Below are 15,145 nucleotides of genomic sequence, written 5' to 3'. Positions count from 1 at the left end.
CCCTGCGATTGGCTGGCAACCAGTTCAGGGTGTACCCCGCCTCCTGCCCGATGATAGCTGGGATAGGCTCCAGCACTCCCGCGACCCTTGTGAGGATAAGCGACTCAGAAAATGGATGGATTTATTTTATTAAATATTTTTTTGGGTTTATTTGAGGAGCTTTGATCTTTAGGATAATTTACTGCTCTGTTTTTATATTTCTGTTTAAATTTAATTAATTGGGTTCCTGTTCCTGTGCACTTTAATGTTCTGATATTCATTGTGTTCTCAATGTAAACTGAAGTGCGACCTTAAAACCAGGGTTCGTACCCAACTCTGAATTTTGAAGTACCTTTACACCCCACTAAAGAGAGGCGCAACATTCCATTAAAGTGGACACTGCTTCACTTGGAAAAGCACGTGCGACATATTGTGGCATTTTGGTCACGGGTCGCTTCAGAACAGGACCAGCTGAGTTGGCACTGTGAGTCATAACGGTCAAGAGAATGTGACCACTGACATCGTAGCATTCCTGAACAAAAGTGAGAAATTTCAAAATCTCCTCTCTTTGCTTCCTGACTTTATTTTCCATGATGCATATATTAATAATTTATTTGCAAACCTGTCAGATTGATGTTAAAAATGTCACATAAAACATTGCCAGGACAGGTAAAAGGTTTTTATAAAGGTCACAGGTTCCCACTGGAACAGATGATTTCTACTTCCACTTTTTTTAAATGGGCGGAGGGAATGGTTTCAAAATAAGCAAACAAATTAGAAGTCAACCAGCTTTCCGACCACCTGATAATCTCTGACAGCACAGTGATTAGGAATCACTTGAGTGTGACATGCGCATGCCCTTTTTGACATGTGTGGCTGTTAAGAATGCTCATGTTACAAGAAACGTTCAACGACATCCATGCACCTTTATCGTTTCACTTTCTCCGGAAAGTAGTCTAGTAGATACTGCAGATGACAGTTTTCTCACCTAGTAGTTTTAAAAGGTGAAGGTGAAATTTATTACCAGTATGTATGTTTGTCAACTACCTATGCCAGCGCCGTTTCCAGACAGGCACTCATGTGCCTGAGTAGCATCTGCACCATTTGCACAATCGACTGAGGGGCATCTGCAACATTTGCACAATCAACATTGCCCCACTTTATCGCACTACTAGCCACTTTAAACGGCATACATTTCTCGAAGTCTCGGCGCCCTTTTCGCAATGGCCATCGCACCGGACTATTGCTCTATTAGTCATTCAAACTGCTCTCGTTGCTAGAGAACTCCGCATCTTTTGCACAATTGTTAAAAAAAAATAATAATAATAATAATAAATAGTTGTACCGGCATTACCAGATTACGAGCAACCTTTAATTGCTCAGTGACTTTTTTGCTCAATGTCTCAAAGGTACTCTTTGTCAATTGAGGGTCTGTTGCCGTACTACAGCGGCTCCAACTACCGGCGACAAATTCCTTGTGTGTTTTTGACATACTTTGCGAAATAAAGACGATTCTGATTCTGACAGACGGACTAAAAAATTACAAACAGGCGAGCCGATGACAACCGGACCTCCTTGGAGGAGGTAATCGTGATGACACAAAGTGGTCCCACCGTAAATGCTCCCTGGCAGATTGTGCTCATGGAAAGGGCCGTGTCGCTCACCTCTCCTGTTCATGGGCCGAACGCGGACCGCCACCTTGACGTTGGAGTCGTCCAGGCTGGGCTCCCCCATGCTGACTGCGTTTAGCCGAGCCGATCAGCTCCTCCTCGGCGTCACGATCATCCAAATACCGAAAGCCCCGCTGACTGTTCCGCTAGCAGTCATCTAGTTTCGCCCGACTCTACTGCTCCACACACCGGTCATGACTACGGGTGTGTGCGGGGGAATATCTCACAGGAAGCCTTCTACCGCCACTTCATTTCTTCCTTTACACATTTTAAATCCACACAGGCTGAAAAGGAAGACTTTAATGTTAAAAATAAGACAAGGCGGTGGAGGTATTTAAGCGCATTTAGCAAACCAGGAGCTAATTTGACAGGCAAAAAAACATGCTAGCCACAACGAGCTCAGGAGACGCCGAAGTCGCCGAGCAGACCCGGGAAGGGGAGGCGGGCATTGTTGTTCATTTTCTCGCTAGCATCCCCACACGAAAGTCGCTTTGCCGTAAACACGCCACAGAGGAATCGCCCCGTTAGCTGGCACCGTTAAACAACACCGAGGAGCGACAGGGAAGCGAGCGGAAAAAAAAAAAGCACCGCCCGCCCGGCGACGACGGCATTCCCAAACACGCATGCCCACTCTTCTCTTCCTCCTCCGCCTTCTGTGTCAAATTGCACAACAGCCTCAGCTTTCCGACTTCCGGGTCTGCTCTCAAGGACTTCGCAATAAAGGTATTAGTAAACTAAAACACAGCATAGAGAATTTGAGTTTAAACACCCATCCATCCGTTTTCTGAGACGCTTCTCCTCACTAGGGTCGCGGGCGTGCTGGAGCCTATCCCAGCTATCATCGGGCAGGAGGCGGGGTACACCCTGAACTGGTTGCCAGCCAATCGCAGTAATTTATCTGAATCAGAATCATCTTTATTTGCCAAGTATGTCCAAAAAACACACAAGGAATTTGTCTCCGGTAGTTGGAGCCCCTCTAGTACGACAACAGAGAACACTTTTGAGACATAAAGACATTGACAAAAAAACAGTCACTGAGCAATAAAGGGTTTAAAGTGTATGCGGATTAAAGTGACGAGTAGCGCGATAATCTCGGACAATGTTGATTGTGCAAATGTTGCAGATACTCCACAGTCAGTGTGCAAATGGAGCATACGTTACTCTGGCATGAGTGGCCAGTGCAGCGTGGCGAGACTACTACAGTGAGTGCACGGGTAATATATAATTGGCCCCAAAGAAATGTGATGACGAACTCAAGTAAAAAAAAAAAATTGCCAGCATGTTGCAATAGAATTGTAGGTTAGGTGTTTATCCATCCATTTTCTACCGCTTATCCGAGGTCGGGTCGCGGGGGCAGTAGCTTTAGCAGGGACACCCAGACTTCCCTCTCCCCAGCCACTTCATCCAGCTCTTCCGGGGGGACCCCGAGGCGTTCCCAGGCCAGCCGAAGGACGTGGTCTCTCCAGCGTGTCCTGGGTCGTCCCCGGGGTCCCCTCCCGGTGGGACGTGCCCGGAACACCTCACCAGGGAGGCGTCCGGGAGGCATCCGAATCAGATGCCCCAGCCACCTCATCTGTCTCCTCTCGATGTGAAGGAGCAACGGCTCTACTCTGAGATCTTCCCGGATGACCGAGTTTCTCACCCTATCTCTTAAGGGAGAGCCCGGACACCCTGCGGAGGAAACTCATTTCGGCCGCTTGCGATGCACGAGCCAATCATGTTGCAGCGGGGCGTGTCTTCCCAAGAACTCGCGAGGGATTCTTCATATCGCGTCAATCACCCCACGGGTGACGTCACCCATACACGAGTACGGACCCCTACGGTCCAAGATAAGTTTTTCGCGAGTAAAACATGTCAACACTGTTGAAAGAAAATACCCGTGTCAATTTTGAAGCTCTTTTAAAATGTAAAATATCTACGGAACAGACAGATATGTTTGCTATAATATAAAAGCAGATCTTGGATGGACCACAAGCCAGTCAAGTCAGGAGACACCGCTGACATCATGTGAAGAAAAGTGACACTTCCGGCGCCGGATTTCAAAATAAGGGGAACACAATGGGACGTTCAATGGCATAAAACCCTGAATACATAATAAATAGACCTTATCGATGTGAGAGGAAATGTGCAAACTTTTGAAATTGGGTCTTTGCTCACATCTGTTGGTCACTTGTACTTTTGCATGCAAATCAAGTAAAATAAAAGTCAAGAAGGATGCTGAAATAAAGTTAAATTAAGAGACTTGCTTACAATATCCATCCATCCATTTTCCATACCGTTTATCCTCACTAGGGTCGCGGGCATGCTGGAGCCTATCCCAGCTGACTCTGGGCGAGAGTACACCCTGAACTGGTCGCCAGCCAATCGCAGGGCACATATAAACAAAACAACCATTCACACTCACAATCACACTTACTGGCAATTTAGAGTCTTCAATTAACCTGTCATGCATGTTTTGGGGACGTGGGAGGAAATAATTATGAATTAAACATAATATCAAGTCTGGCATTTGCCGTCCTTGGTCGGAAGGGGCAAAATCGGGACAAAAACAGCTTGAGTATCTTTATGTATGTACCAGGCCTAAGAAGAACTTGAGAAAAGCTCTGGGTTGTCATGAGGAGAACGATGAGGTTAATACAGCAACAGTGATTAGGAAGACAGGTAGGAAGGTGCATCCGAGATTCAGGAACATGTAGAGAAAAACAGATTAGCAAAGAAGAGATGGGAAAGTGAGAGAATTTAAGAGAGCGGAGAGGAGTAGAAGGAGAGGACACAGAAGGTGAAGAGGGAGGTGGCAAAGGCCAAACAGAAAGTGTATGTCGAGTGATACACCGGCTGAAGTAAGTATTTAACACGTCACCATTTTTCTCACGAAATATACTTCCAAAGGGGCTATTGACCTGAACATTTCACCAGATGTTGGGAACAACCCAGAGTAATCCATTAAGACAAAGAAAGTAGAACAAATAAGCTCAGAAATTAAGTTGTGTGTAAAAATGTGAAATGACCGAGGGAAAGTTTATTGAGCACATGAAGCAAGGGGGGTGTAAAAAGGCACGGAAAGCCGAGACAACGCCTAAAGTCTATCAATAATCAAAGAGCAATCGAGCCCCTTGTCAGTGCAAATGAATATCAGCCGGTTCAGTCTTAATTGATGGCTTACAAAAAGGTCTCATTGCCAAGTTGTGAGTCAAGACACATCTCATGATCGGAAAGAGCAGAGCGCTGTCTCAAGACCATCGCAAACTAATTGTTGCAAAACATAATGATGGCATTGGTTAAAGGCCAGGTTACTAAGCTTCTGAACGTTCCAGTGAGCACGGTTGGGGCCATAATACGCAAATGGAAAGCCAATCATAGCACCATAAATTTGCCTCGATTAGGCGCTGCTCGCTAGATTTCTGACAGAGGAGGGCAACGAATAATCCAAAAAGTTGTGCAAGAGCCAAGGACCACTTGTGGAGAGCTTCAAAAAGACCTGGAGTTAGCAGGTACTGTTGTCACAAGGAAAGTAGTGAGGAATGCACTCCGCCGCCATGGCCTGTATGCACGCTCACACCGCAAATGTGGAGGAATTTGCCAAAATCACAACAGAGCAATGCATGCGATTAGTTTCTCCATACAGGAGGGGTCTTGAAGCTGTCATTGCAAACAAACCTTTTTGTACAAAGTATTAAATAAATACCAGTTGGCGTGTTCAATAGTTTTTCCCTGTGTCATTTCACATTACTACACACCACTTAATGTCTGAGTTTATTTGTTCTATTTCCTTTGTATGTATGGATTACTTTGGTTGTTCTCAACATTTGGTGACATTTTCATGGAAATAGCATCTTTGGAAATATATTTCATGAGAAAAATGGAGACGTGTTAAATGCTGATTTCAGCCGCTGTACCTGAGGTTGAACATGAAGGAGAAAAGGAGTTGTAGAGACTGGCTGAGCAGCGGGGAAGCATTTGCTGCAGGTTAGGGTGATTAATGATGGCGTTTGAAATGTGCTGATAAGTGAGGAAAGAGTGCTGCGTAGATCATGCGTACAAATTCGAAATTCGCCGTTTTGAACTCAAAATAGGCCATTTACGTGAATCATATAGATCCGATGAGTTTTACCTGCGGCGGGCGGGGGGGGGGGGGTCGCCATCGCTGACGTCATAGGTTGTTTCGTACTCCTTGAACGCTGGCAGCTAGATCCATTCCACACATCCACCATCCACACACAGATGTAATTTCTGAATATTACTCCACGGCGGACTAATATGCGAAAGCGCATCGGCCTGAGGTTCCGCCTGTGCACTCGGGACCTGCTTTGGAGTCACAGGAGTTGATGACGCCAGAAAAAAACACTTCCGCCGCTTCAGCGGTTAAGAAGTAACGGTACTTTTACTCGGTTTCAATGATTTAAATGTCGCTCGCTACTTTTGTTTATCAATTATTGCTTATTTATCAACTATTTCGTGCGCGAGACTTCGACTTCCGCATTGGGCGCTGTTTGCGCCAATCCAGTTTAAGTGCTCGTGACGTTTAAGTCTTGTTCACCAATCAAACGACACAAGAAAGTCACATGACCTCACACGACGTCTTTTATCGGGCTTCCCGGGCATATGTATTAGCACTAGATGAACCAGCCAGGCTGATTGTCGTGCGTACGTGGCGGCCATTTTGGGAAGGTCGTCGTTACCATGAAGGCAACGGCGAGCTACTCGTGCTTACATTTAGACGAACAAAAACAACAGCTTTCATGTATTGTTGTATTTGTCTGGCACTATCTGCCCAAACGTGGATATTTCAGCCCACTTATAACTTGAGAAAACACCTTGCATTTAAACATTTTTTTTCAGAAGTTACTATTTACTCTTTGAGTAATTATTTTACTGTGTACTTTTTACTTATACTCAGGTAATTTTTTGGTGGACTAATTTTTACTTTTACTTGAGTCACATTATCGTCAAGTAAAAGTACTCTTACTTGAGTACAATATTTGGGTACGGGGCGGACATCCTCTATTGCTACTCTTACGTTCATGCAACATTTTTGCTCATCCGATCAGCCAGTGTCGTATTTGTTGCACTGGTCTTTTGCAGTATTTTCACGTTGAGCTGCTGCAGGTCGTGGCCCTGGTTGTGATCCCAGCGGAACCGCGAAGCACACGTAACATCGGCGACAAGAGCTGATCCGCTAGTACATCTTGTATTAATTAGGAAACACGCCTACAATTATCTAATTAGTTGACTGATGTTAATGTTAAGTGTAGTACGCGACGGAGCGATCTTAGGGGTTATGTCACAACACAGAATTAACTAACTTAAAATTCAGAAATGGCCAAAAAACAAAACAAAAAATACTTAATATTTTCCTGGAGGATGTATTTGGGATTAGGTTTTGAAGTTGGTAATCGTGAAAAATGATTTTAGTCAATTCTTTTCCAGTATGAGAGTGCTGAAAGAGGAGGATGCTATTCAGGTGGCACAGCTTTAAGCAGGCCTCAGTTGCAGGTGGAGATGGGCCTGGCTCAAGTTGGTGTTCAGAACAAAACAAAAAAAAGCATAGAAATGAGGCAAATTACATTTTAATCTTAAATATGCACATCAACATGGACTTGAGCGGTGTAAATACATGTTTTTCTGCTTAAGTCTTCCATATTGCTTAATTTATGTTAAAATCCCAAAAATTCTCTGCGGGGCCCCGGGGATCCCCCCCCTACAATGTTTTTTTTTTTTTCTATTTTATTTATTTTTTTATTTATTTTTTAGGGTCTGTCACCTTTTTCATGCCTTTGGTGTTTGCATGTCTGGTAGATGGAAGGAGTACTTGAGATGATGAATGAGAAAAAATGAAAGTGGAAGGTGGACAGAGGCGATGGGAACTTTAGTGACATAGGAGGTAGGCCAGATTAGAAAACGAAGTGAAGAAAGCTCTAAGGAGGGTGAAGAGTGCAACGACTGTTGGTCCTGATGGCATACAGATGGAGATATGAAAGGGCCTAGGCGAGATGGGAGCCGAATTTCTGACAAGCTTGCTTCACCGGATCTTGGCGAATAAGAAGAGGACTCAGGAGTGGAGAAAAAGTGTGGTATCACCAAGTGTTTTGTGATGTGCAAAGTTCTAGCAACCACATGAGCCATACAATAAAAACTTGAGAAAGAGTAGACATTATGCTTTCATGGCTAGAAAGAGCGTCACAGCCATTTTTGCCCTGAGGCAATGAGTACAAGCAAGGTCAGAAGGAGGTTTATTGTGTCTTTGTGGATTTGACGGTACCACAGGGAGGAGCTGTGGTACTGTATGAGGAAATCTGGAGTGGCCGATAAGTATGTTAGATCAGTTCGGGACATGAGAACAGTAAGACAGTGGTGAAGTGTGCTGTAGGTGTAAGTTTAAGGTGGAGGATGGGACTGCCTCAAGGATGAGCTCTAAGCCCCTTTTTGTTTGTTAAGGTGATGAACAGATTGACAGTTCAGTTCAGACAGGAGTCTCCGTGGACTATGATGTTTGCAGATGACATTGTGATTTGCGGTGAGAGTTAGTAAGGAGAAGGTGAAAGATAACTTAGAACCAGCGAGACAGAGTACATGTAGGTGAATCAAAGGGTGGCCCGGTGAATGGGCTTACATTTACATTATCTTGTCAGAGGCCACGGTAATCATGTTTCAGGCCGTCGTGCTCAAAACGGGATGGACGTGAGATAACTCTGGGGGATGGGATGGGTAAACGTGACATGCCGTGATTGTCTGGCCAAATTTGTAATCATTTGTAATGTTCTTCTACTTTTCCTTTCGGCTTGTCCCGTTAGGGGTCGCCACAGTGTGTCATCCTTTTCCATGTAAGCCTTTCTCGTGCATCCTCCTCTCAGAATCAGAATCATCTTTATTTGCCAAGTATGTCCAAAAAAACACACACCTATCCTAACACCAACTGCCCTCATGTCTTCCCTCACGACATCCATCAACCTTCTCTTTGGTCTTCCTCGAGCTCTCTTGCCTGGCAGCTCCATCCTCATCATCCTTTTACCAATATACTCACTATCTCTCCTCTGGACGTGTCCAAACCATCAAAGTTTGCTCTCTCAAACTTTGCCTCCAAAACATCTAACCACACCCCTCTCATTCATGCACATATATTCGGTTTTACTTCGGCTAATCTTCATCTGTCTCCTTTCCAGTGCATGTCCTTTCGAACTGTTCCTCCACCTGCTCCCTGCTTTCACTGGAGATCACAATGTCATCAGCGAAGATCATGGTCCACGGGGATTCCAGTCTAACCTAATCTGTTAGCCTATCCATCACCACTGCAAACAGGAAGGGGCTCAGGACTGATCCCTGATGCAGTCCCTCCTCCACCTACACCTACAGCACACCTCACCACTGTTCTCCTGCCCTCATACATGTCCTTTACTCCTCTGCCACGCCAAACGTCCGCATGCAGCATCACAGTTCCTCTCTTGGTTCTCTGTCATAGGCTTTCTCTAGATCTACAAAGACACAATGTAGCTCTTTCTGACCTTCTCTGTACTTCTCCATCAACACCCTGAAGGCAAATAATGCATCTGTGGTACTCTTTCTAGGCATGAAACTATACTGTTGTTCGCAAATACATCTGTCCTGAGTCTAGCCTCCATTGCACTTTCCCATAACTTCATTGTTTGGCTCATCAACTTTATTCTTTTTATTCTTGTTCTTAAAAATGGGCACCAGCACGCTTTGCCTCCATTCCTTGGGCATCTTCTCACCCACTAGACTTCTGTTGAACAACCTGGTCCAAGATGCTTCCATACCTCCACAGGTATGTCATCAGGACCAACTGCCTTTCCATTTTTCATGCTCTTTAGTGCCTTTCGAACGTCCCCCTTACAACCTCTGGTCCATCACACTTGCCACTTCTACTCTTCCTTCTCTCTCATTTTCCTCATTCATCAGCTCCTCAAAGTATTCTTTCCATCGCTCCAGCACACTACTGGCACCAGTCAACACATTTCTATCCTTAATCACCTTAACCTGCTGCACATCCTTTCCATATCTATCCCTCTGTCTGGCCAACCTGTAGAAATCTTTTTGAATTGAACCCGGGTCGCCATAACTGTGTGGCAGATGTGCTAACCAGTTGTCCCCCACGCTGCCTTTTCTTTTTCACATTGTATAGTGTACTGAAGCAACCTGTGTCGTTGTTCTAATGGGTGTTTATAGAGTAGTAGGATTTCCAACATACCTTGGGCTAGTGAATGCAGCACTGAGCCGATCAGCGGAATGAAGGAAAGAGAATGGAGCAGAGCTGGCTGGCACTTCAGCTTTAATCGTTCAGACGTCCTGTGGTGGTTAAATTTCGATTAATGGGGACGTATTGCCAATAAGGTCTCCCTGCAACATCGTAGCGATGGAACCTTTGATGATGGGCCGACGTCGGAGCAACGCGTGTGTGCTGACTGGGTTTTTAACCTCCCATAGCGTTTTCTTTATGCAAGTTTCTGTCTTGTTATACTGTATGTTAGCATACCAACTATTTGCTTGTTAGTATTTGAAGTATTGTCTTAAAAAAAAAAAAAAGGACCCTGGCACAGAGCACAATGAAACATTTTTCGCAATCTGCCACAGCGCTTTCTGTCCTAAGGTTTGTATCTTGCTATAAGTTAGCACGTCAACTGTTAACATGCAAGTGTTTTAAGCGTTTTCTTTTCTTTTTTGTCTTTTTTTTTTAAAAGCATACCTGACCAAAGGGCGCAATGTAAAATCCTTATCACTCTGCTTAAGCACTTTCTGTAGACTGGTTGTTAGCTTGCTATATGTCAGCGGAACAATTGTTAGCATGTAATAATTGCACACTTCCCCTTGGCAACAACAACCATAGGGGAAAATTTAAAATCCTTATACATGCGCTTTCGGGTCGCTATCGTTCTAAATGTTAGCATCACAACTATTAGCATGTCAGCACTTGCTGTTCTCTTTTACAATATTACCTGACCACAGAGCACAAAGTCAAAACCTTATCCAGCTGTCTTTGTGTTTTCTGTTGTCAGGGTGCTATCTTGCTATATGTTAGCATACCAACTGATAGCATTTTTAGCAACAGTTTGTTGAAATTGGCCCATTGTAAGACTGTTGAGGCCGAAGTTTGAAATAGTTTTATGAGGCCAGCTCAACTTGTGGACCCCATCACAAATGACATCCATCCATCCATCCATTTTCTGAGCGGCTTCTCCTCACGAGGGTCGCGGGCGTGCTGGAGCCTATCCCAGCTGTCATCGGGCAGGAGGCGGGGTAGACCCTCAACTGGTTGCCAGCCAATCGCAGTCACAAATGACATATATATATATATATATATATATATAATATATATACATATATAATATATAATAAAAATAAATAATAATAATAAACAACACAAACATAACAATAACAAACCAAGAGAAAAAGAGGGAAAAAACACTAAAATACTATAATAACCAGCACTAACAGATTAAACTTTCAAGATAAAAAAATAAATGTTTTAAAATAAAGTATGACATTACTGATAATATAATCCTATTAGAAATAATTGCAAGTACAAAATACTATCATACCAATAAATACTATTAGAAATAAGTAATAATATACTGTACAAAAGCAAAAGTAAAGTAAAAGAAGAGCAGAGCTGCCTACCTAGAGACATTTACTTCCAGAACAATTTGTCCAAATTTGTCTGAATTTGCACATGTTCAAAATGTTGTCAAGAATATTACTGCGGGACAGTTATTGCAGTATATTTTGTAAAAGGATAAAAATATTTCTGCATTCTGTTCAATTGCACAACATAATCATTACTCTATAATCGCAATCGTGAATAAATTATGGTTTCAATATTTGTTGTTTTGTTTTATTGGATCAACCTTGTAATGGCGGACACAGTTGCAGCCTGAATCAAAGTGTATGACATTTTGACGTGCCATCGTCAAAAACATCTGTCTGTGGACTACTTCGCCTTTACTAATTCTGTTTTCAACCTTGGTTAAAAAAATTATAAATATTAAAACAGCTTAATCAGATCTCAAAAGTCAATTAAAACACAGCACTTTATTTTGCAAACAAACAAATAACATGGCTGATAGATTGGATTGGATGGTTTATGCATGGACAATAGTTCAGATTTCTATTTTGTGAAAGTACTTGTATTGATGTCTTCTCTTGCATGCTATTTACCGCAATGCTATTATTAGATATCATTAAAACATAAACCACCACAATAACTCACCAAGTCAGCTTTCCGTCAAAGGGGAACTGGAGTTAAGTTAGTTAACAAAGAACACAAATATGGAATTTTGTGTGTGTTTAAAAAACAAGAGACACAGGCCATGAAGTAAGATATAAAGTAAAACTTTATCATGACATACAAGTTTAAAGCCCTGAGAACCACGTCTTTATATTACTAATCATATGAACAAAAGTGAATGTGTGAAAACCACTTTGCCAAAAAGTGCTCCTCTTAAATACAATCAGCACAAAAACAAACGTTTTAACAAGCATTCACTGCCTTTTTGTCCACGTTCTTCTTTTTTCCTTGTTGTTTGAATCAAAGAGAAAAAAAAACTATAATATATATTTATATAGAAGTCATATCATTATCATCATGTCCGTGTCATAATAACAGTACAAAAATATGCACAAACCCCACAGTTGAATGAATATACGGAGCATTGTACAAGCCAAAGACGACATCAAAGAAAATCAATAAATGAGGTATCTGATAACAACTTTGCATAACGCGCCTGCTTTTTTTCCCCTCCCCATTAATTTTTTTTCAGGTATCTGATAACAACTTTGCATAACGCGCCTGCTTTTTTTCCCCTCCCCAATAATTTTTTTCCCCAGGTATCCGATAACCACTTTGCATAACGCGCCTGCTTTTTTTCCTCCATTTCATATATTTTTTTTTGCATTTTATTTAAAGATCAGGTTAGTTGTTAAACAATCTAAGCTCAATTAACTCCCCCAATTTTAATTTTTTTTTTTTTTTTTTTTAATGTGCACAGAATCTGACAGCTCTCTGAGTGACAACTAGCTCAGCTGCAGTTACTGACAACAAAAACAAACACAAATTTAAAAGACCATCCCAAATTGCAACAGCAAAAAAAAAAAAAAAAAAAATCAGTCTTAAGTAGCATTCAGGCAAGCGGCAACTCCGTTCCTTTCTTTGATGCTTACCTTTAGCGTTCACGCTAGCCACATTGAGGTATTGTGGTGTGAAGAAGGGGGTTAGCGGGTTACGTTTTACATGACGTCAGAAATCTTACTCTACCCGCGTTCATCAATGCTATGCCGACATGGGGAGTAGTGAGTGAGTGAGTGAACGATTTCAGACACAGCCATTGAGCTAGCCTCGAATGTTAATGCTAGCTACCCTCTCATCTGCGCTATCGTCTAAGATCAGAAAGTGGCATCACTCACACACGCACACACTCGTCATTTATACAGCCCCAATTCCAATGAAGTTGGGACATTGTGTTAAACAAATAAAAACAGAATATAATGATTTGTAAATCATGTTCAACCTATATTTAATTGAATACACTACAAAGACAATCTATTTAATGTTCAAAGTGATCAGCTTTATTGTTTTTAGCAAATAATCATTAACTTGGAATTTTATGGCTGCAACACGTTCCAAAAAAGATGGGACAGGTGAAAGGAATGCTTAACAAACACCTGTTTGGAACATCCCACAGGTGAACAGGCTAATTGGGAACAGGTGGGTGCCATGATTGGGTCTAAAAGGAGCTTCCCTGAATTGCTCAGTCATTCAAAAGCAAAGATGGGGCGAGGTTCACCTCTTTGTGAACAAGTGCGTGAGAAAATAGTCCAACAGTTTAAGGACAATGTTCCTCAATGCACAATTGCAAGGAATTTAAGGATTTCATCATCTACGGTCCATAGTATCATCAAAAGGTTCAGAGAATCTGGAGAAATCACTGCATGTAAGCGGCAAGGCCGAAAACCAACATTGAATGCCCGTGACCTTCGATCCCTCAGGCGGCACTGCATCAAAAACCGACATCAATGTGTAAAGGATATCGCCACATGGGTTCAGGAACACTTCAGAAAACCAATGTCCGTAAATATAGTTGGGCGCTACATCCGTAAGTGCAACTTGAAACTACTATGGCAAAAGCAAAAGCATTTTATCAACAACACCCAGAAACGCCGCCGGCTTCTCTGGGCCCGAGCTCATCTAAGATGGACCGATGGAAAGTGGAAAAGTGTTCTGTGGTCCGACGAGTCCACATTTCAAATTGTTTTTGGAAATTGTGGACGTCGTGTCCTCCGGGTCAAAGAGGAAAAGAACCATCCGGACTGTTGGATGCAAATTTCAAAAGCCAGCATCTGTGATGGTATGGGGCTGTGTTAGTGCCAATGGCATGGGTAACTTACACATCTGAGAAGGCACCATTAATGCTGAAAGGTACATACAGGTTAAAGAGTAACATATGCTGCCATCCAAGCAACGTCTTTTTCATGGACGCCCCTGCTTATTTCAGCAAGACAATGCCAAACCACATTCTGCACGTGTTACAACAGCATGGCTTCGTAGTAAAAGAGTGCGGGTACCAGACTGGCCTGCCTGCAGTCCAGGCCTGTCTCCCATTGAAAATGTGTGGCGCATTATGAAGCGTAAAATACGACAACGGAGACTCCGGACTGTTGAACAGCTGAAGCTGTACATCAAGAAAGAACGGGAAAGAATTCCACCTACAAAGCTTCAACAATTCGTGTCCTCAGTTCCCAAACGTTTATTGAATGTTGTTAAAAGAAAAGGTGATGTAACACAGTGGTAAACATGACCCTGTCCCAGCTTTTTTGGAACGTGTTGCAGGCATACAATTCTAAGTGAATGAATATTTGCTAAAAACAATCAAGTTTATCAGTTTGAACATTAAATATCTTGTCTTTGTAGTGTCGAACATGATTTGCAAACCATTGTATTCTGTTTTTATTTATGTTTAACACAACGTCCCAACTTCATTGGAATTGGGGTTGTACATTAGCTAGTCAGCTTGTGGTAAGAGTTCCTAGGTCAAATTCCAGATGGCAGAAAAGGCACGCGAGCGGCATTTTGTTGAATTGTCCGCAAGCTGGGTGTTTATCAGTAGCCAAACTGGAAACTAATGACGCAAAGTTTTGTTGTGGAAAACATCATCTATAACATAAACATTCAGCCAGTAAGCTGGTGGAGAGCATTACTATTTCAAATCCCAGTTAGTGGAAAGAGATGCTAGCATTGTTTTGGAGGATTGTCAGCAAAGTGGGCATTTCCGAGAAGCCAAACTGGAGGTGTAACGCCGGCAATGTTGCTAAAAGGTACACTCGCATCACGAGCATGCAGTTGCTAGTTTGAATCCAACACAGCAGAAAAGAAACAAGCAGCAGCAAATTGGGCGTTCATCAGTAGACAGACTGGACCTCCATGAGCGCTAATGATGCTAAGGTCGATAGCATAACAAACAATCAATTACACATTAGCATGCAGCTAGCAA

At 42.7% G+C, this 15,145-nt stretch overlaps 1 protein-coding gene across 1 annotated transcript in view; it reads right to left on the bottom strand.

The window, feature by feature from the left end:
* kif13ba (kinesin family member 13Ba) overlaps window positions 1-2,224 on the bottom strand; it is a 91,709-nt gene extending 89,485 nt beyond the window's left edge. Inside the window, 1 exon segment of the mRNA XM_061669945.1 lies at window positions 1,644-2,224. Within this exon segment, the coding sequence (XP_061525929.1) occupies window positions 1,644-1,713 (70 nt within the window). The 5' untranslated portion in view covers window positions 1,714-2,224.
* Window positions 2,225-15,145: the final 12,921 nt, after the last annotated feature.

This window comes from Phycodurus eques, chromosome 2 (genome assembly GCF_024500275.1).
Source record: "Phycodurus eques isolate BA_2022a chromosome 2, UOR_Pequ_1.1, whole genome shotgun sequence".
Taxonomy (NCBI): domain Eukaryota; kingdom Metazoa; phylum Chordata; class Actinopteri; order Syngnathiformes; family Syngnathidae; genus Phycodurus; species Phycodurus eques.
Note: the sequence above shows the minus strand (reverse complement) of the source record. Positions and strands in the feature narration are given on the sequence as shown.